The sequence below is a fragment of the Drosophila albomicans genome, chromosome X (assembly GCF_009650485.2).
Source record: "Drosophila albomicans strain 15112-1751.03 chromosome X, ASM965048v2, whole genome shotgun sequence".
NCBI lineage: Eukaryota > Metazoa > Arthropoda > Insecta > Diptera > Drosophilidae > Drosophila > Drosophila albomicans.
Window position 1 is genome coordinate 10,423,886 of NC_047627.2, and position 21,854 is coordinate 10,445,739.

General features: G+C 40.2%; 3 protein-coding genes across 3 annotated transcripts; 1 reads left to right on the forward strand and 2 right to left on the reverse strand.

The window, feature by feature from the left end:
* Positions 1-846: 846 nt before the first annotated feature.
* Positions 847-3,483, reverse strand: LOC117567647 (histone H3.v1). The gene is made up of 2 exons (XM_034247757.2): positions 3,322-3,483; positions 847-3,134 (listed from the first exon to the last, which is right to left on the reverse strand). The coding sequence occupies exons 1-2, from the start codon at positions 3,365-3,367 to the stop codon at positions 847-849; spliced, it is 2,334 nt and encodes a 777-aa protein (XP_034103648.1). The 5' UTR covers positions 3,368-3,483.
* A 5,727-nt stretch (positions 3,484-9,210) lies between these two features.
* On the forward strand, positions 9,211-10,120 carry LOC117578046 (uncharacterized). Its single transcript, XM_034263166.2, has 2 exons — positions 9,211-9,305; positions 9,366-10,120. The coding sequence occupies exons 1-2, from the start codon at positions 9,251-9,253 to the stop codon at positions 10,118-10,120; spliced, it is 810 nt and encodes a 269-aa protein (XP_034119057.1). The 5' UTR covers positions 9,211-9,250.
* Positions 10,121-12,409: 2,289 nt separating this feature from the next.
* LOC117577635 (uncharacterized transmembrane protein DDB_G0289901) lies at positions 12,410-18,862 on the reverse strand. Its single transcript, XM_034262503.2, has 3 exons — positions 18,495-18,862; positions 14,930-16,744; positions 12,410-13,083 (listed from the first exon to the last, which is right to left on the reverse strand). Exons 1-3 carry the CDS (start codon positions 18,556-18,558, stop codon positions 12,410-12,412), a joined length of 2,553 nt encoding a protein of 850 aa, XP_034118394.1. The 5' UTR covers positions 18,559-18,862.
* Between the last annotated feature and the right edge of the window lie 2,992 nt (positions 18,863-21,854).

A 21,854-nucleotide genomic window follows, 5' to 3' on the forward strand; every position in this document is an offset into this window, starting at 1 on the left:
AATAGGCGCAAAACGATTTTCAATTTCCGCTCGTTTATCTCTTGCAAAAGCTAATTGATACATTACGATTGCGTTCTACAACTGCCAGCTGCTTGCTATGTGACTGTAATCCTGTAGCTTAAAAGCTGCCTGCTATGAAAATAAGTACAGCTCCTGTGAGCCGCAAGCTGACAGCTATAATCAGTTCATTCATGTTGGCATTCATGTGTGAAAACTACCGTTAAGTGATTCAAAGAACTAGTTCCACGAATTATGCCGAGTCAGAATTATATTGAGATTCTCTATCTTCGCATCTTTCTGCCCAATCTACATTAATAAACATGACCTGAACTGTGACTTTCTTGTGAATTGTTTTGGCCAACGCTAAAATCGGTCAAAGCGCACGAGCCTCATTAATATGCAAGAGTCTTTTTTGTTCGGTCTCGGGTCAATGTGCTCGACGATCGACGCTAGTCGGCATTAATTATGAATAATATTCATGAATAACACATTAAAAAAAAAAAAAAAAACGGCACACAAAAAAAGAAAATATGTTTTTTTTGGTATTATTAATATACCGTCGAAAGATGCTGTTGTCTTTCTTCTCTCTTCTTTCGAGTTCACAAGGGGTTAACAGCTTTTTTGCTGGGTTTTTTCGGTCTTGGGGTCGTATCTCGATACGTACACACACACACACAACAACAACAGAAAAAAAAAATGTAAAAAAAGTTTATTCTTTTCGTGGGTTTTGTGTTTCGCACTATTTTTGGATTGAAAATCATTTTTGGGTTATTTTTTTGTATATGTTTCGGTTTTCTTTGTTTCATGTTTACTCAATTCTCAGTTTAAGCTCTCGAATTTTTACAACTAGACTGCGACAATGGGCGCGGACGCTTCGCCATCCTCTTGGAGGGCGCGTCCCACCTTGCGCAGGGCAAAGCGACGATTCTGATGGATCAGATCGAAGTATGGATGAAAATCGCCATACGATACATAGCGAGCATCGCCATAGACGGGCTGCACATGACGCGACAGTCCCGGCTCATTGTCCTCACCGACAATGATATACTCCTGCTCGGGCTGTGTCTGACCAGCCGCTGGCGTCTCCATTGGCTGCTCCACATTGGCGGCAGCTGGAGCCACAGCAGCCGTTTCCATGGCCTCGCTTGTCTCCTTCATGGGTTGCTGTTCGGTTTGTGTAACTGCCGCTTGTGGCTGCTTCTCGGTGCTTTCCACGGCGGGAGCTTTCTCCACAATGGTGCCGGGACGAATGCGTGTGGGCAGCAGACCGCCAGCTTGCACGGGCTTGGCGGCAATCAACACTGGCTTAGGCTTGGGCTTAGTTGCAGCTCCGCTGGATGTAGAACTGGAGCTTGAGCTGGCGCCGGTGCGCGATGGTGGGATCTGGGGTGGCTGGAAGATGTCCATGAGCGAGGCATCGGCAAGCAGAGGCACAGCCGAGGCAGTCAATGTGGGACGCTTCTTCTTCTTCTGAGCATTGGAGCCGGCGGTGGCACCACGCACGGGCAGCGTGGTGATGGCGCTCTCGGGAATGTTGAGAATAAGCGGTTGCGATTGAATGCCCTCGGTGAGTGAGACGACAGTTTGGCGATCAGGTGGCGTCAGACCCAGCTGGCTCCAGGGTATGGTAATGTATTGGGTGGGACGTCCCTTGCGACGCACGGGCACCGTCAAAGGTGGCTGAGGATAGGGACTGGCGGGCACACGCTGCGATTGTTGCTTCTTAACGGGAGCGGGCGCATAGCCATAGGGATAGCCGGGTGTCAGCTCGAGCAGCTCGGGTGCCACATACACGGTCTGACCGTTGCGGTTCACCAGCAGCGTTGCCTGCTGGGGACGACGGCCGCCGTTGCGCGTCGGACTCTGATTGCTCTGCGACTGGCTGGAGGACTTGCGCAACTTGTTGCCCAGTTCACCGGGTGTCTGACCGAAGGTGAAACGACGCAGTTGATTGATCAGGTTCTGTTGGCTGTTCTGAATGAAACCCGCTTGTCCCTGGGACTTGCGGGAGGATTGCGAGTAGATGACGGGCGTGAAGTTCTCATCACTTTCCTCTGCCTCTTCCTCGTCATCGTCGACCTCCTGTTCCGGCTGCTGTTCGGCATCATCGGCCTCCTCTTCGTCGTCCTCCTCCTCGGCCTGCTGCAGCACAGCCAACGGCTGGGGTCCACGTCGTGTCTGCTGTGGGTGCTGGCGACGCTGCGAGTGCGATTGCAATTGGGGTTGAGATTGTGGTCTGCGGCGCAGTCCTGTCTGAGCTTGGGTAACGCGACGACGCTTCAATGGCTGCTGTTCAACGGACAGTTGCTCGTCCTCCTCATCGTCAGCCTGCTCGAGCGATTGATCCTCATCGTTGTTGGGCACAATCTCCTCCTCGTCCTGTTCATCATCATCGAACTCCTCGTCGAAACGATTGCCATTGTAGTAATCATCGTCGTACTCATCCGACTCCAGGGAATCGAGGCGATTGTTGAAGCGATTTGGACGCTGGCCACGATTTCCGTTGCCATTGCCATTACCATTGCCATTACCAATGCGGTTGCCATTGCGGTTGCCGTTGCCGTTGCGGTTGCCATTACGATTACCGTTGCCATTGCCATTGCCATTCAAGTTGCCATTGCCGTTGCCATTTCCATTGCCACGCCTTCTGTTGGGACGCTGCTGGACACGCACCACGATGTCGGGACGGACGGTGGTGGTAGTTGTGGTGGTCGTCTCACGGACCGGGACTTCCGTCAAACTCTGCAAGCTGGGAAGACTGGGCAGCTGTTGAGCGGCGCCAGCGATGCGATCGTTGAACCAGCCGGACACAGAGCCAGCCAGCGTGGAGAAAGACGAACCCAAACCCTGGCCAGGATTCATGCCGAACAGCCAAGTGCCGGGCGATGTGGAAGTGGTGCTACCCGAGCCGGCTGGCGTTGCCTGTTTGCCCTGAGCCTGGAGCTCATCGAGTGCCGCCTGACGGGGCTTGAACGCGATCAGCGGATGGATGATGAAATCGGCAACTGTATGCGGTTGAGCGGATTTCTCATCAGCCTGCGGCTCCGAGCTGGGCTCTGGGCTGGCTGCCTTGGCGGCCGCTGCCACTAGCGGTGGCTTCTCGGTGGGCGTCTTGGGCACCATGGGGGCATCCTCTGCAAGCCAGCCGAGTACACGTAATCACACACGTTAGCACAGACACACACAGTAACGGATCGCACAGCAAAAAAAAAGAGCACATGAAAAAAAACGTGGGGAAGGGGAAGGTTTGGGAAAAGCGAAAAAAAAACACACATTAGACTTTAGTCTTGGTTTTGGGACGTGTTGCTGAAGATTGCCTACCAATCAGCGCCATGTCGGCAATGGGTGATTCCGTTGACTGTTCCATGGCAGCCACTTGTGGCAGCTCCTTGGCCACAACGGGGGCGACGACAGCGGGAGCTGCGGCGACTGCGGGGGCTGCGACCTTGACGGCGACGGCGGCCTTGACCTCGGCGTTAACAAGCGTTGCAGCCAGGACGAGTGCCAGGGTCAGGCATAGTGCCATTGATTTGGCCATGTCTGTGTAATGGAATTAACACTCACACACACACACACACACAATCACACTCTTTTGCTCACTCACACACACACACTCGGAAAAGTTCTCGTTCTCGTTTTTGTTGTTGTTGTTGTTATTGTTGTTTGCACTTTGCGTCTCCTTTCGCTTCGCTCGTCCACAGACAGACGTCTCGTTTGGCCAACTGTTTGAGCGTGCGCGGCGACCCGAGCTTTTTATGTACCAGCTACAATTTGGCGAAGAGAGCCGCGACGCGCGACAGCAGCGGAGAGCGAATGCGAGAGAGCGAGAGCAACAGTGAGCACACAACACGTTTTGCCGGCCGGCAAATCAACGAAGCATAAACGCGAGAGAGCGAGAGCAACATCTAAACATCGCTTACGGTTGCTGTTGCTGCTTTGATCACTGCTGCTGCTGCTGATGCTGCTGATGCTGCTCATCTCTGCTGCCGGCGATCTGCTTGCTCAATTAAATCGCTGTGGCGTGTGTCGAGAGGTCGCGGGTCAGCTTGTGACCTCCGCTGAACTGGAACTAGTTCGGAGATATGCTGAGACATTTTCTAGGAATTACTTTTGCCAGAAGCTGCGGCTTATCCCTTCGATCTAATGCTCAACAAAACCAGTTCAGTTCAACAGAATTCGTTTGACTTCTAATCAGAATTTCGATTTTATAGAAATCGTTCTTATGCAAATTGAACTGGTTCGATATGCAAGCACTTTACACAAAATATATGAATGAGCTATAATAAATAAGGATTATAAGTAATTTCAAAAAATGAATAATAGAAAATATTCAAAGATTGAATTAGTCTATTTAACAATAAATATATTAATGATAGAAACATATAGTTTAAGCACTATTTGTATTTTATTGACTTTTGCTTGATATGTTTTATTATTATATTAAAATATACCTGGGTTGGAAACAATCTATGTTTCATAAACATTTTTGTTTTTTTTTTATTGTATTTGGGTTGAAAATTAGTTTACTTAAGTGTTGAATAACGAATTTAATATTTCATTATTTTAGAATTAATTAATTATAATTTTTGGTATATTATAAATTTTTAGTGAAAAACACTATACAACATTTAATTAATAAATACATTGTTTGCATAGTTACACTAAAATTTAAATGAAATGTTCAATATTATTTATTCAATTACTTAAAAAAAAATTTGCACATTTCTTGATGAAATTATGATTCTTTTTTATTATTTTTTCTTTGTATATTTGACTTATAAATAAATTTATAGTATTAGCTTGTTTCATTGACTCAAAAAAAATGACTCAAAATCAGAAAGATTTCCAACACAATTCTGCTGAATGGAGTAAAACAAAAGTTTCACTTTTTGAACCATTTCCAATTTGGTGTTAATTAATATTGTTTTAAATTTGATAATTCTTCTCATTCGTTTAAAAAATAATTAAATGCAAATATCCATCGTTTAATAAAACTGTTTTTTTATTTTCTAGTAAAGCCCGCGAGCATTCGAAATTGGTTGACTAATTGAAAATCTTGGCAATCTTCGCAATGGGAACAAGTTTATTAGTTCATCGCAAAGGCATTTCAAATGGAAATGGAAATGGGGTGATGAGATGATGATCATGATGATAATCGTTTGTTCCAGATTTTGCTTTGTTTTAGGTAACGCCAAATTCGAAGAATATAAAATAGCAAAGAACCAAAATAAAATACAAAACTTTCCAATAACTTTCTAACACTTTGACCCCGTCACGTTGTTGACCTGGCTGGCGACAATCAACTTTCTTCAAGAGTTCGGTGCGAGGCAAATACACACAACACACACACACACACACATTGGCAAGTTACTAATGAGAATTTATGTGTTCTTTTTATGGATTTCCATTAGCATAAGGCAGGCACTTTTTGCAATGCCAGGTCCAAGACACAAGACACAAGACCAAACCCAAGACTTGGGCTTAGCCCAACTCAGTTAATGAACATATTGCGTCCATTGCCTCGTTGTTGCTGCTGCTGCTGCTGCTGCTCACAGTTCACAGTTTTCTTTTGCATAATTTGGTTATTAAAAAATTGGTTTATGTCGCTCATAATAGGCCACAAGTATTTTGAATGCAGATGTGAAGATTCTCACTCCCCAAAACAACGTCGAACGGTAGCCAAGCCAAAAAAAAAAAAAAAAAAAAACAAGTAAGAAAGCTCTAGTCGAGTGTGCTCGACTGTGAGATATCCGGCATCCATTTTGAATAAAAGCAAAACGGTGAGGTATTAATTTCAAAGTATACCGAAAGAATATACCAAAAATATTGAAGATATACCGAAGGCCATATATGGAATATCGTTGAAATATTACAGAAGTCAAAATATGCCAAATTGTCAGCAAAAGTACATTAGATAAGATTGCAGTGCAGTATTATTATTTTTAAATATACCAGACAATATACCGCAAAAATACTGAAATATACTATATGACATATTTGGCCCATCGATGAAGGAATATACAAAATATGTCCTTCGGTATATTTTAAAGAAATATATTATAGAGGTCAAAATATACCAGATTAACAGTCAAAGCAGCTATAAAAATATTGCAGTCATAGCAATTTGCCTTACAAAATTATTTCAATATTAATAATTTTCATTCAATTGCAATCAAATATTTAGGAACCATAAATACTACATATAATATATATAATTATATATATGTTATTATTGTCTATACGAAAATTCGTCTCTAACTTTTAAATTACAAACATAGCAAGTAATGTCGAAAAAGAATTATATCTTCACTCTTATAGTCCCTGAACTCTATGTTTTTATGTGGACGGACAGACAGACAGAAATATGTATGAATATGTATGTCAAAATATGTACATTATTCGGTCAGAGATGCTTTGTTTTGCCTGTTACGCACATTTCCTGCATGCACAAAGTTATAATACCCTTCTACCCGATGGGCAGCGGGTATAAAAAAAAAACGTAACGTTAATTATTGACGTGGCTCTTTGAAAGCAGCAGCGGCCCCTAATAACAGAGGCCAAAACAAAATAGATTAGCACATAAACACAAATAAATCGCAGCTGGTAGCAAGCGAACAAGCGAACAAGCGAAGTTGCCCCCATGTGGCAGCCTGGAAGGTGAAAGCAGGAGCAGCCGCTAGACGAAACGATCTGTTCCACACGAGCAACTGGGTGGCAGCTTAGCTTACCCCATCGTGGATGGTAGATCGTAGATCACTTTGGATCAATCAGATAATTAATGACTAGTAACTATTCATTTCTTAGCGGACTACGAATTCAATTCAATGGCGCATCAATAGACTTTTCTTGCCATTGTTAAATGCAGATACTATTCATAACTGCCGCCGATGTTTATAAATATCTGTTTATTTATGTCGCGAGACGTTATAGAAAGACATTCCAAGAGCGACATAGTTTGGAGTAACGTTAGCTAAACTGTGCTCACAAAACATGCAAAAACATTCATTTAAATAACATCGCATATTTATAGCGAAATTGATTCTTTTTAATTTATTTAATTATTCATTCATTTATTATTTATTTTTCTTGTTTTATTTCATATTTATTTGCCTATTCAATTTGCGATACATTTATTCATAAATAGCATGAGAAAATTAAAATAATAATTCATATTAAAAAATCACTCATAAATATAAATAGATTCTTATATATAATATAAGTTATAATATTTGTTAGCATAATTTATAATATTTGATTATTCTAATTTTTCCTTCTATTTTATTTATAAGTATTTTATTTATTATTAATTTTATTTTTTTTTTAATAGCATATGGTAATAAGTAATCAGTATGTTTTAAAATGAATTGGAATATGAATTTTTTACAAATAATAGTATTTATAAAATTAATTATAAATTTAAATTAAATTCAATATTTAAAGCAAAATGTAATATTTATTTATATTCTATTTAATTTGCGATGGATTTATTCGAAACTAACAGGAAAAAATAAAATTATAATTAAAATTAATATATAAATGGATTTCTACACAAAAATACAAAAATTCAAATTCAAGTATTTGTTATATGAATTATTAATTTAAATAAAATTAAATTGACGACGTTAATCATTCTTTTATTATTTATTATTATATTATATACATATACATAAATAAAAACCTTTAAAAAATGTTTTGATCATGCGTCTGTCAAAATTGATGCAAATTTCTACTATTAAAAATTAAAATTAAATGAATTATTTATTTCAAAATTAATTTTTTTTTTCATTTATTTCATTATTTTGTTATTCTATTAAGTTTTTTATAAATATTGTGTACATTTCTAAGCAAAAAATAAAATACATATATAGAGTATATATATATATAGAGTATATACATAAATGTATATATAAAAATAAAATAAATGTACAATTTAAATAAAAAAAAGTTAAATTGATAAAATACTTTATCGAACTTTAATAAAAATAAAATAAAAAAAGAAAATAATAGAACAATAAAAGAAAAATCTATACAAAAATTGTTCATCATGCATTGAAAAGATATGCAAATTAAAAATATTTATAATACTATGTAAACAATGTATTGTTAATAAGTATTGATCGTTTTTCTACTTTTCGTATAATTTATTATCAAAACACTTTTCTATTCTTTCAATTTATTTTTGGATCATTTATCTTCAGCTTTTTTTAAGTCAATAAATCATTTTAATTTCATACGTAGAGCATTCGCATTCTTATGTTTTCTTCAGTATTTTGGAATAACAACTGCTAATCTGCTTAAGTTAGCTTTGGCAGAAAAGAAATTAAAGAACAAATGCAAACAAGAAATGGATTCTTTTTAGAATGGAAATATAAGAGCATTAACTTAACTGACTAACTGAAAATGTGATGAAACAAGATCTTAGGCACAAACTCGACACATCATAATAGCTGAATGTGGTTTGTGATTCCCAACGAATATGCCAAAAAAGAGCAAAAGAATAATAAAATATATCAACTATGTGGGCTGAACTTTGACATGGAGATTGGGATCGGTGGATCGGTGGATCGTCCAGACGGCGGACAATGATAAATACTACGCGAAACGAGAAAAAAGATGTGCGGGAATCTCACTTTTGACCCAAAACCGAAGAACGCTAACAAATTGGTAACTTTCCGATGGCGACGACCTCAAATGCAAATTGAACGCCTTCGACTTCGCTATCAAGTGACAATTTTTTGTAAGTTCTAAAGTTGATTTTTGAGGCTAAGGCAATGCAGCAGCCGGTCAACGACTCGCAGGGACTGCAGGGTAACACACACGAAGTAATCCAGTTGGATCATATGAAGTCACAGCATAAATCAGAGGCGAGGAGATTTGGCTTTTCATTTGCATAGTTTAATAGTCAGACAGAACTCTAAAATGGGTGAAAGATACGAACAGACAGAGAGAGAAAGAGAGGGAGACAGACTCCACGTTTCTGCATTTAGTTCTTGGCGCTAATTTTGTGTGCTTAATTTTTTGTTCGCTTTTGTCATTTTATGATTTCCGTCGAGTGAAAGATACAAATGTATCTCTCAAGTTCTTTTTTTTTATTTTCTTTTCAGCCATGGCTGTCTGGCGTTCTATGCCGTATAAAATGTGTTTGCCAGGGCAAATGCTGAACCATTTAATAGACGCTCTCGCCCAGCGACACAACAAATAACACAATAAGCGAGGAGTTTGCCAACGAATTCAAATTAGAGCTGCAAAAATGAAATTGTTCACTCTGCTGTTTGTCGCCCTCGCGCTGTTCGCCCTCATCGATGGTGAGTCTCCCTTCTTATCACTTTCTCTAGAACTCTTTTGTTAACTTGTGCTCCGTTTAGCTCGTCATGTGTCCGGCCATCGTTCCAGGAGTCATCGCTACCAGCAACAGCAACAGCGTGCTCTCGTGGCTAAGCCACATGTGCAACAGAGTCGCGTCTTTCCCGGTGCTGTGGCCATCAAGAAACTGGTGCTGCTGAAGTTCAAGAAGATCGTGCCGATCTCGCTGATTCTGCTCAAGTCGAAGAACGACAACGAAGCCGAACTGGTGCCCGTCTATCCCACAGATCAGATACCCGAGAACGTGCAATTCATTCCCACACCCAACGGCATCTCTGGCCACAAGGATGTCCAGGCGATCGCCATTCCCAGCGAACTGCACGATCAGCTGCAGATCAATGGGCTCTCGAACATTGAGAACATCGAGGCACTGCTGCAGGCCAGCTCGATCAGCGGCGGCGATGGCGTCGAGGGTGATGAGAATGCGGCCAGTGTTGGCAATGCGATTGTTGTGCCCCAGCTCGAGGATGAGCCACTGCAGCAGAACGAGAACGATGACACTCAGCTGCTAGAAGGTGGCGCAGCTCCAGCTCCAGTTCCAATTGCTGCCTCCACGCGTCGTCTCTCCGCTGGCGAGCTGGTGCGTTCCGGTGTCCGCAACTCTGCGCAGCTGCAGCAGACGAGCGTTGAGGAGATTCCCCTCCTGCTCTACTCGGCCACAGATGACGCTGCCCCAGGCCAAGAGGTGTTTGGTGAGCGTCGCTTTGTGGCTGCCACGCCAGCGCGTCGTCGCCACCATCAGCAATTCTACCACTAAGCCAAGGCTATGACGAACTTTGACACACACACATACTCTACTGCTGCTTCAATCTGTGTTCTTACTTTTTATTTTATTTTTTTTTTTTGTGTGCTATTTGCTTAGACTGAACTGAATATAAATTAACATTATGAGAAATGACAAAGGCGCGCGATGTGTTGGGCGCTGCTTCCGTCTCTCTTGGGGGGGTTGGCTCCACACACACACACATACACTTCTTTCCTCCGTTTCGTTCACTCTTCCCCCACTTTCGCTCTGTTGTATTCCAGCCGCGCTTATCACAATCTGACGACTACGTCGACGGCGTTGGCGCAGTGCCTGCAGTTATCAGCTTTGTTGTGCCGCTGACGTGACGTATCCTGTGCCCTTCTTTCTCTCCCCTCCTCTGCTCCCTGTTCCTGTTCCCATTCTGTGCTGTACTGTGCTGTGCTGCGCTGTCGTGTTCTTTCCTCTGTTCTCTGTTGTGCCGTGTTGTGTTGTCGTCGTCGTCGTCGTCGTTAGCGGCCAGACAGCTAGCGACTCTGTCAGAGACCTGTGTGTGCTTGGGACCCGCTTGTTATAAATTTTCACTGTCCTTACGTGCACACAAAGCGGACAGCTACATACACACATACATCACACTCACACACACACACATCATACACTCACATGCTTGCACAAAGGCGGCGACTGGTCGCATTTTGTGTGCTTAACAAAAAGCACAACAAAGCAACGAATATCGCTAAAATGGCAAACAACAAAAGCAGCTCAGCAAAAAGCATTCACAACGATCTGCGATTTCCCTATCCCCCAACCGCAACAACAACACCAACAACAACAACACAAAAATGCATCGATGTTAACTAAATCTATTTCGTTGTCGGCCTTTTATCAAATGTTGCTTCAAGAAAATGTTGCATACTTTGCGGCAAAAGTCAAACAAATTTAAACAGTTGCACGCAGATCAATTGAAATAGAATTTTTTTTAAATTTGATTTGGAATTGTGAGTGATTAATTAAACATAAGAAAAGTAAGAATATTTCTTATAAAAAGCAAGGTTTTGCACCATCAAATTTAGCAATCATAAATTAGAAAAGCTGCATAACTATAGCAAGAAAATAAAAACATATAAAACTAATGAAAAAAATAATAGTAAAATATCTATAAAAGCATGTCTGTTAAATACAAATTATAAAAACTAAGGATTTGTATTACCAAATTTATAAATTCGAAATTAGAAAAGTTGCATAGCTATAGGAAGGAAGTAAAATATTAAATAAATATCTCTAATTTACTGTATTATTTAATATTTCGAAAATCAGAAATTTATTGTTCGCTTTTAATATATTAAATACACACTTTAATTAGAACTAAGTATGATTTTTAAACTATTTTTTCTGTTTCAAGATTATTGCAAAAGCGAACAAATTAGTTTGAAAAACCAAAAATTAACGAATATACATATATATTCTGTCGTAAACAGAGAAAGTTCCTAAAATCCAGAGCTATAAGAATAACCTTTACATATTTCTAAATTGGCGCAGTTTATATTTTTGTTCGAAAAATCTCCTTTTAATAAAAACAAAGATTATAAAATTTAAATTATTTTCTTTCCATTTAGTTTAAAAAGTTGTGAATATTTATATTTGTATATTCTATATATAATATTTACAATTATATTTATATAATTCGTATGTTTTTATATATATTCTTTTTTATTTACTTGAGCTGAAATTTACAATACGTTTACGTAATATTTTATAACATAAAAAAAAAGAAAAAAAAAAACCAATTTACGATTTCTAATGTTACTAATCTATATAAAACTGAAAGAGATGGTTGGGGAAAAAGGAGATTTGATAGGAAACCATGCAGAAGCATTTTGTGGGGAACAATTCCTAAGGGATACTCTATAGAGCACATTGTCTAGGCGCTAGCACTTTGATGGAGGCACAATAACTTCATTGCCGCAACCAAAGCCGAAGCTGTCCATATGTGTGTGTGTGTGTGTGTGTGTAGCTGCCAAGGGCGAAGGAAGAAAGCACTGAGCCTGGACTTTACACCCCGCTGACTGTGTGTCTGTCTGTTGTTGTCTTGTTTGGCGCATTTTTTGACAGCACGAGACCCAGAAACAGACACAATGCGCGCTCAGAGATTATGCAAACAAACAGCAAGGGAAAGAGACAGACAGAGAGAGAGAGAGAGAGTGAAGAGGGGGGTGAAGAGGAGAAGCATATGTAGTTGCCTATGATCTATGTGCTGTCTTAATGCTAGGTGGAAGCGGTGGAAGTGGTGAAAGAGGGGAAAAGTTAACGGCCGTAGTAAGGTGGCGGAATGTAGACGGTGACCCGCTTGTTGTTGTTGCTGTTGTTGTTGCTATTGTAGTTGGTGTTGAAGCGACCACAGGGAGGCGGACCATAGTAGGTGTAGGTGCAGACGGTGCAGCAGTTAATGGGCACTGCGATCATCATAATCGGGGTATTTTTGGGGGGCAGCATTGGACCCGGCAGCGGATATGGTGGCGGATAGCGAGCTGGCGGCGGCGGAGGTGGCGGTGGAGGGGGAGGAGGGAGCGGTGCTGGTCCAGGTGGTCCAGGTGGTCCAGGTGGACCAGGAGGACCGGGTGGACCAACAGCAACACCAACACCAACTCCAACACCGCCACCGCCACAGCAGGCGTTGGGCGGAGGTCCAACCACGAAGGTTTCACAGCATTTATTGTCCTGATACGCTTCGAGTGTGCACGGTGAGACGCAGGAGCTGAACAGGCTGCTGATCCAGTCGGTGATCAGGCTAATCGTTCTCCCCTGTCGCTGTCCGGCATCAAATTCACCGAATGACTCGATTGAGGTATTGACACGCGGCTGCAAATCCTCCAGTCGCGACGTTCGATTGAAGTGCAGCTCCTCCAAGTCGGCGCTGAGGTTCGAGGATCTGGGACGCCAGCGCTGCAGATGCACCTGTTGCTGCATTCGATAGCGCACTGTGGAAGAGATTGAAGCAACGGAGATCGAAAGAGAGAGAGAGAGAGAGAGAGAATCAGCGCAGTTTCAATGCTGCTGCCTAAAAGTATGCAACAGTTTTGTGCTCCCAGGGCTGCAGTTGCTCTGACTTGAATTGTGCTTAACAAATTTTGTGAAGAGAGTGGAAGATTGATGAATGCGTTCTTTAATAATGTGCTAATTGTCTACGTACATTTTTGTAGAAATCTAAATACTACTTAACCCTCTAGTACCCAGATTCTTCTTTGCTTATCTTTAAAGCGTAAAAGTTTGTTCTGGAAAAATGTTGGCTCTTCCACGAATTAAGATTTATAATTGGACCGTCTAGACCTTATAAAAGCAATATTAAGCTAATTACAAAATTTATTTCCAGCACTGATTTATTCTTCTGATAAAAAAATGAGAACTAAAAAACTAAAATATGTTAACATTGTAACATTGTATGTTAACATTGTAAAAGTAATGAGTTTTCCTAATATTTATCCCAACTTAATGTTTCCTATTTTTTGTTAAACCACTCATTTTAAAAGACTTTTATTACTAGTATCGCATTTGCCTTTAACTACGTCAATAAATAAGTGACTAATTCACCTAAGAAGTAAATGATTCTAATTTCAATCTATGTGCTAAATTTATGTTTGTATTATTTCATTATTTGAAAAAAAAAATGCTTGTTTTATATTGATGAATAATTAGTTAATTAAAAATAATATCTGAAATAATTAGTTAACATCTTATTTCAACTGCTGGAAGGTTATATTTCATAAGCCAAAAAATCAGATCATGTACGAACTGGTTCCATTTGATGATATATTAGTTCATCTAGATAAAAGCACAGTTGTCAGAGGATTGAAAAGATAAATTAGATAACTAGTCATAGATTTATGGGCAGAAGAAATAAACTAGACAGCTAATAGCTAACTATTTAATTCAGCTATTCAATCCATAGTGGTTTGAGCTCTGACAACTATTCTTTTAAAGCAATTTAATAACTAATATTTAACAATTACTACAATAATTGTCGTATTATACTGAGCGTAATTAGTGTTTTCTGCAAATGAAATTTAAAATTCTAAACATTTGCTTAAGTTAATAAGTGAAATGAGTATAAATCTGTAAAGTAACTTACGGCTTTTGCCTAAAGCTAACATTAAAACATTTTCCTTTAAAAAATCGACAAATATTTGATGAATATAAACTTAATCTCAAACTAATCTCAATCTTTTCTAAATACTTCAACAAAAGGCGTGTTTCATATGGAAAAAGATCAAATGCAAGTAAAGTGTAACATTGTAAATATGTGAAAAACAAACACAAACATAAAATAAAAACAGTGCAACATCAAAATTAAAATTAACAAATGCATTTTATTCATGTGCTTAAAGTGATTCGTTGTCGTTAAAAAAAAAAATAAAATATAATAATTAAAATAGAGTTCGAGTTGACGAGTAAAAAAAAATAGCTTGAGTGAGTTTTAGTGTGGTTAACAGTAGAGTGTTAACAGAAAACAGTTAACAGTGAACAGCAAACAGCAAACAGTTAACAGTGAGCAGTTAACAGTTGACTGTCTTAAGTGTGCTGTTAGGATTAAATAGTTAACAGTGATCAGTTTACAGTGGAGTGTTAACATTACAACATAAACAGCGTAGTCTTAACAGTACAGCATTAACAGAGAGCACTTAACGGTTGAGAGTAGTTAACAGTGAGTGACTAACAGCTGTCAGTTAACAGTTGTCAGTTAACAGTGCGCCCTTAACAGTTTTCCGTTAACACTGAACAGTTAACAGTGGAGAACGAACAGTGAACAGTGAATTTATCGCCCCCAGCCACCACCGAACCCACCGAATCCGCCAAAGACATTGGAGTTGGAATTGGCGCCACCACCGAACTGTCCACCGAACTGTCCGCCATTGGCGCCCGCATTGGCGCCAGCTCCATTGCCCTGTCCGCCGGCATTTGCATTGGCATCGGCATTCGCCGACTGACCATTCGTGGCCGTTGCGGTGGCACTGCTGCTAGCGGAGTTCGTCACGGAGCCGTTGGGACCGCGCTGCGAACTAATGTTCGCTGCGGTGTTGGCGGCTGAATTGCCCTGTCCCTGGTTGCCCTGGAAGATGGACTGACTGTTTGCCCCCGAGGTGATCGACTGTTGGTTGCCATCGCGCACCACCTGTGTGTCGGTGTTGGCGGTGTTCGTGGAGCTGCCAGCGGCATTGTTGTTGGTCGCCGTCGAGCCGCTGTTCGAGCCAATTGTTTCGCGATTGCCGACAATTGTGTGCTGTGTGTTGGCATTCGAGCTGCTCGCCTGTTGCTCTCCGGGGCGGAAGTTCAGCGCTTGCGACTGAGCGCCATTCGTCTGCGAATTGGGGCCATTCTGTTGATTGGTGTTCGCCGAGCTCACCTGACCGCTGCTGCCATCCTGAGCCAGATTGGAGCCAATGCTGCTGCTGCCCGAATTCTGTGAGCCATCCGCATTCTGATTGGCGAAATTGTTGCTCGCCGCCTGCTGATTGAATCCGGGTCCGCCCTGGGCATTGGCATTGCCCGTCGACTGCACGTGTCCGTGTTGCTGCTGCTGCTTCTTGTGTCCCTTCTGCTGGTTAAAGTTGGGCTGCTCGTAGCCACCTTCGAAGCCGCCAAAGCCACCACCGCCAAAGCCGCCGCCACCGCCGCCACCAAACTCGCCACCGAAACCGCCGCCGCCGCCGCCGAAACCGCCAAAGCCGCCAGGACGTTCAAACTGACGCCGTGGACGCTCCGTGTACTGACCGCCAAAGCCGCCAAAGCCGCCGCCGCCGAAGCCTCCGAAGTTCTGTTGAGGATAGCCGAAGGGCACAAATTGCGCACGACGCTTGGGGCGCGACAGACGCTGACGTTGATAGACAACACGCTGCTGCTGAGGCTGAGGTTGTGGAGTGCGACGACGACGGAAGCCGCCAAAGCCGCCAAAGGTTGAACCTTGAGTCGCTGCATTGCCACCGAAACCGCCGGCATTCGCCGATGTCTGACCGTTGCGTGTGCGTCCAAAGGCATTCGAGTTGCTCACCGTGTCGCTCACACGCACGCCGCCAAACTGTTGCGTGTTCGTGTTCGTGTTGCTGTTCGAGCGGACGCGCGAACCTCGTCCCTGAGCATTGACCTGCGCCTGTCCCAGCGAGTTGCTGTTCTGCACATTGTTGTCGAGATCAAGGCTCAAGAGTCCGAGACCCAAACGCACATCGCCATCGGCGCCACGCTGCAGCCCAAAGCCCTGACGCAGATTATCGGGGGAGAGCGATGCGCCCAGACCCAAGTTGCCGATGCGGAACTGATCCGCAATGCCCCCGGAGACGGCGCCATTCGCATTGGTGCGTGTGCGTGTTAGCGTGTTGCCCAACTGCAGGCCACCGAGATCGAAGTCGCGGGTCGCCGCCTGACTGTCGGCAACCACACGCTGTCCGTTCTGGCGGGTTACGGCACGGGAGTTGGAGACACCCTGCGTATACTCAACGTTGTTGCCAAAGTCCACCTGACGTTCATACGAGTTGGTGTTGGCCTTCGAGACGGAACCCTGACGTGGTCCACGCTGTCCGAAACCCTGTTGTTGTGGTCCGAAGCCCTGTTGTGGTCCATAGTACGGATTGCCAAAGAATTGTGCCTCAACTAGTCAGTGAAAGAGAGAGAGAGAGAGAGAGAGGGGAGAGAGAGGAAGAACGTTAGACAGAGAGAACGTAAGGTAAATGGAAAAGTTTTCGCCCAGCTGGCTGGAAACTTTGTTGTTTGTTGCGCGATATTAAAGGTAAACATATCAGAGAGCTTCATGCATTTATAATCTCCCCACAACAGCAACAACAGCAACAACAACTGGCTTGTAGAACTCCTCAAACTTGTTCCATGTCGCATCACTCGCTTCTTTTCCTTATTTGTTTCTTTATTTATTTTTTTTCGACTGTTTCTAATTTGAATATCATTAAATTGTGCGCTCTGCTCTTTAGCATTATTATTATTTTTGTAATATTATTTTGCTGCCTTAAGTTTCGCCGCGTCTTTTTCACATTTTCATTATTATTATTTTTTGCGTTTTTTACTAAACTTTTAGCTGCTGCCGTGAGACAAATAGAAAACACTTTTTGAACACTCTCACAAAATTAAGCACAATAAAAAAATACAACAAAATACATATGAATTTATAAAGTACACAAAAAAAAATATTTATGTAAGATCAACAGTTTGTTATAACTATATAAAATAATTTATAAAATGCACAAAATAAATTAATTGCAGTCACTTTTTGACATCAACTTAAAGGTAAATTATTTTTTGATTTAAAAAAAAAAAGAAACATCAACTTTGTTGAGAGATTTTGTACATAAAAAACACAATCTAAATAATGGCAGCCACTTTTTAACATTAATTTTAGGAAAGGTTTTTTTTTAAATAAGCAAAAATTAAGTAATTTCGACTGTTTGCTGCTAAAATCCATCAACTTAAATAAGAATTATTGGATTTTAAATTTAAAAAAAAGAAAAAAATATTTGCAACATAAACTTTCAGAGAGATTTTAGAAATCATAAAAAATGAGAATGATCATCAATAATGAAAGAATTATTTAATTTTAAATAAAATAAAATATTGGCAACCATTTTTTAACATTAACTTGAAGAAGAGTTGCAGTTTTTTAAAATATATTTATAAAAAAAAATTGAAAGTATTAAAAACCGTTTTTGAGCAACATTTTTGATAAGAGTTTTTGGACTTTGAAATAAAAAAAGATAAAATATTTGAAACGATTTCTCAACGAGCGCTTTTGAAATGTAAAATAAATAAAAATTAAAATATTTGCATTAGAATTTTTAGAAAAAAAGTAAGTATATAAAACTGAATTGCAAATAAGAAGTAGGCTTTAACACAAAGTCTGAGAAACTGCATTAAAATATTCAGCATTAATTGTGAAACATTTTGAAAAGGATTTCAGCTGAAGCTATTTGTGCAGTTGATGCACAGCGCATTCACAATGTTCGACCGGAAACGGAAACGGAAACAAATGATGTGCGTGTAATAACACTTGACTCTTTTGAGCGACTGTTAAATGTGCGATTGTGACTGAGAGAGAGAGAGAGAGAGAGAAAGAGCTTTGTGTGTCCTTGCGGCTTGGTTGCAGCATCATTATCCTTTTTGCACGGCTGCTGCGCTTTTTGTTGTCACTGCAGTTGTCCTTTTTGGCATTTTGTCAATATGCGTTGCACGTAGGCGCAAAATCCAGCGATAATTTTACAATTATTGCTGTAATATCAAAGGCCTAAAAGTGCGATGTGTGTGCGTGTGTGTATGTGTGTGTGTGTCTCATTATCCTATCTAGCCAGTGTGTCTGTGTGTGTGTGTTGCTATTGTTGGGGCATATAAAAATATTTACCTTGTGGTTGACAAACTGCCAGCCAGCACACAATTAATCCAGCAAATGCGTGTCGCATCCTCATCCTGTGTATCTTTGTATCTGCGTATCTGTGTATCTACAATATCCGTTGTATCTCAGTATCGCTGATATTTTACCGTTACCGCTACCGTTAACGTTGCGAAAACAGCGCACGCAATGAGCGCGTTTTTGGCCGCTGGCGACTTTTATCGTCCGCTGTTTTGTTGCCTCGTCTTCTCTTTTTTCCCGTTTTTGGTGTTGTCCACTTTTTGTTTTTGCTCTTCTTTTTTTTTTTGATATTTTTTTTTTGCGTTGAACACGCGCGTGTGCTTTGCGTTAAGCGCTCGGTGGCGTTCTAAAGCCCTCGCTGCTGTTGTAATCAAGCTTTAAACCAAACAATAATTAACGCCGCTTTATTGATTAGCTTCTGAGTTGAAGCGACGTCGACGGCGACGGCGACTGCAGCAGCGACGTCGACGTCGATAATTATTAAGTATTTTATTCAGTTCTTTTTGTTTATTTATTTCGAGAAGAAGAAATTGAATTTCGTACAGGTTTGCGGCCTGCGAATTCTCGTCTAACTTGTTTTCTAACATTAACGAAATAACAATAACAACGTCTACGTTTCCATAAACAAATCGCCGACATTATCAATTTGATGATCATATAACTTCTTTGTTAGGCTCAGGCTTCCAACGGGGGATTTTTTTTGTTTGTTATTTTTGTTGTCATTGGTTTGTTTGATGCTAAAACCAGATATCGAAACTGAATTCACAACTGCCAACAGGCAGCTAGACAAAAATCCAGAGAAAGGGAATACATTTAAATCACTGATTTCAAATCGAAATTGAATTCAAATTGCCTTTCAAAAATAACTGAAGAAAGCAAATCAATTTAGTTTTAATGTCCAATGCTAATTTTATTATTCCCCTCGATCGCTGACCATCGGTACAAAAGAACGAGATCAGTTTGTAATAGCAGAGAAAAACTTTATGTTTATTAAATGAACATGAAATTCACAATATAAATAATAATAATGATATTATATTTACAAAATTTCTAATATAACAAACAAAAATATTCTATTCAATTGATTTTGAATTAAATGACTTTAGTTTTATTTAATTTCATATAGTTTTGTGAAAGAAAATAAACGTTTTGCTATACAAACATATGTTAATATTATGATAACTTAAACGATTTTTTGGTAAAAAGTTCTAGAAACTGCCTGCAAACAATTCTATGATAATGACATTAATTTCTCGCACAAAAAAATTGATTAAATTATAATAAATAAAAACATATCGCTAAGAAATAAAGCAAATTCATGAAATAAACCCTCTATTCTTTTTTGTGTCAATGGAAAATGCAAATATTATATTTAAGTTGCTAAATTTTTGAATTTTAAAAAAAATTCTTTCTACTACAAATTTAATACTAAAAGTAAAGTAATATACTAAGTTTTGTCTTTTACAAAAGTGTTATTAAAATGTACAGATATTTTCATAGCTCTTATTTCTCTCTTTTGCTCATATAAGTGTTATAATAATAATCAATGCAATCGAAAATAATTTATATTTTTAAGTAAACAGAAAATGTATTGCTTAAAATGGTTCCGTATAGTTAATGTTTAATATTTAATTTAATAATAATATTTCATAATAAAAATAAAAATATTAGACAAAATAATATATTTCATAAATGAGTGTGCTCGACTGTGAGATACCCGTTACTCATTTCAAATAAGAGCAAAACTGTGCGGTATTATTGTCAAAGTATACCAAATTTATATACTAATATATGGTATATTAACATAGCACTACATTTAAAATATACCAAACATTCACATCCAGCAGGCACAAAATTATAACACCCTTCTTAACTATGGGTATTGGGTATAAAAGGTTTGTATTCATGGAATTCAACATTGCTAAATATAGTAATAAGTGTAATGATAATTTTGCAACTACTTTATGAAAATCTGGGATTTCTCCAGCCCCGAAACAACACTAAATATTTATTTTCCCATTAACTGTAGTTCATAAGGGACAAATACAAAATTCCCCCGTAAATATTTTCTTCAGCAAATTACTCATTATCATGTTAGTAAAATATGAAAATAAAATATAGATAGGTTCCATTTAATGTTTCCAGTTGCTCATCGTCTATTGCAAATTGAAAATCATGGAGAATCTTGACCTTAGAACGCACAGCCAACCAGGTAGTTGTCTGGTTTGTTGTTTTCGAGAAAGATTCAGGGTCTTTCGATTTGGTTTGCCCCTCCTCAGCTTGACGTCAATGTACTCACTGTAGGTCAGTCGAAGCCGCGCTTTAAGCAAATGAAAAACTTGAATATATAATATTCATTATTCGAGTTAGTCATTAAATTGTCAAACTCGTCTTGTTGACCAAAGTTGTTAGCGATACTCGAAATTGTTTGCGAACAATGCTGAAGACTGTTTTGAACTAGAGATGGAGAAAGAGAGAGAAAGAGAGAGATATTATGATCTATCTATATTTCTATATTTTTTTTGGGTTTTGTGCGCAATTTACAAATCGCAACTAGAAAACTACTAAAAACTCCATTGCGAAAGGAAAAGTCACTGAACGTGAACAACAACAACAACAATAAATTTGGGTCACATACAACGCTCAACTTTCGCCAATCGAAGTGCGAGAGCAAGACGGAGATAGAGAGGAGTGAGTGGGAGAGAGAGAGAACGAAGCGAATCGGAGTTCGATATATAAAAAATTGTTTTTTATTGTTATTTCATTTCTAACGTTTATCGCTCTAGCGGCATCTTTACGCTGACGAGCGCTTCGAGACTGCTTCCCGCCTCCGCCTCCGCCTCCTCCTCCCTTTCCACTCCACCCCTCCTCACCTCAGCTCAGTGCTATGCTAAGCCCTGCCACGCCCCTCCACGCTGGCGCCCACATTTTGGCTGGCTGCCTTGAACGCGTGAAATGGAGTAGAAAAATTGTTTTTCTATCAAAGGCAAAAAATCGCAGCAATGTGCAGCCAACAGCAGCAGCCCCCTCTTCCCCTCTTTTATTCCCCCCCCCCCTCTCTCTCTCTCTCCAGCCAGCAGCAATCAACCATTAGCTAGCAGCAACAATTTTGCTGTTGTTGTTTATGTTGCCATCGCTCGCTTCTCGCTTCTCTTCTATCAATTTAATGCCCGCAACGTCGCTGGACACGCGGCTTTAACTTTTTTTTTTTTTTGTATTTGTTGCCTCCAACTTTGTGTTTTTCTATGTTCCATGTTGTTGTTGTTGTTGTTGTTTTTCTATTCGGGACAAGTTAAGCAAGGCATTGGCTTGGCATTGGGGGCGGGGGCGAAGGCGGAGGAGACGCCACTT

What these genes read in the sequence shown, in the direction of transcription:
- LOC117567647 (XM_034247757.2), bottom strand. Translation starts at nt 3,367, where the DNA reads ATGGAACAGTCAACGGAATCACCCATTGCCGACATGGCGCTGATTG. An exon ending in TGCCGACATGGCGCTGATTG is followed by an intron (nt 3,135 to 3,321) that starts GTAGGCAATCTT and finishes GCTGGCTTGCAG; the next exon opens with AGGATGCCCCCATGGTGCCC.
- LOC117578046 (XM_034263166.2), top strand. Translation starts at nt 9,251, where the DNA reads ATGAAATTGTTCACTCTGCTGTTTGTCGCCCTCGCGCTGTTCGCCCTC. An exon ending in GCTGTTCGCCCTCATCGATG is followed by an intron (nt 9,306 to 9,365) that starts GTGAGTCTCCCT and finishes TGCTCCGTTTAG; the next exon opens with CTCGTCATGTGTCCGGCCAT.
- LOC117577635 (XM_034262503.2), bottom strand. Translation starts at nt 18,558, where the DNA reads ATGAGGATGCGACACGCATTTGCTGGATTAATTGTGTGCTGGCTGGCA. An exon ending in GGCAGTTTGTCAACCACAAG is followed by an intron (nt 16,745 to 18,494) that starts GTAAATATTTTT and finishes TTCACTGACTAG; the next exon opens with TTGAGGCACAATTCTTTGGC. An exon ending in ATTCGGTGGGTTCGGTGGTG is followed by an intron (nt 13,084 to 14,929) that starts GCTGGGGGCGAT and finishes TCTCTTCCACAG; the next exon opens with TGCGCTATCGAATGCAGCAA.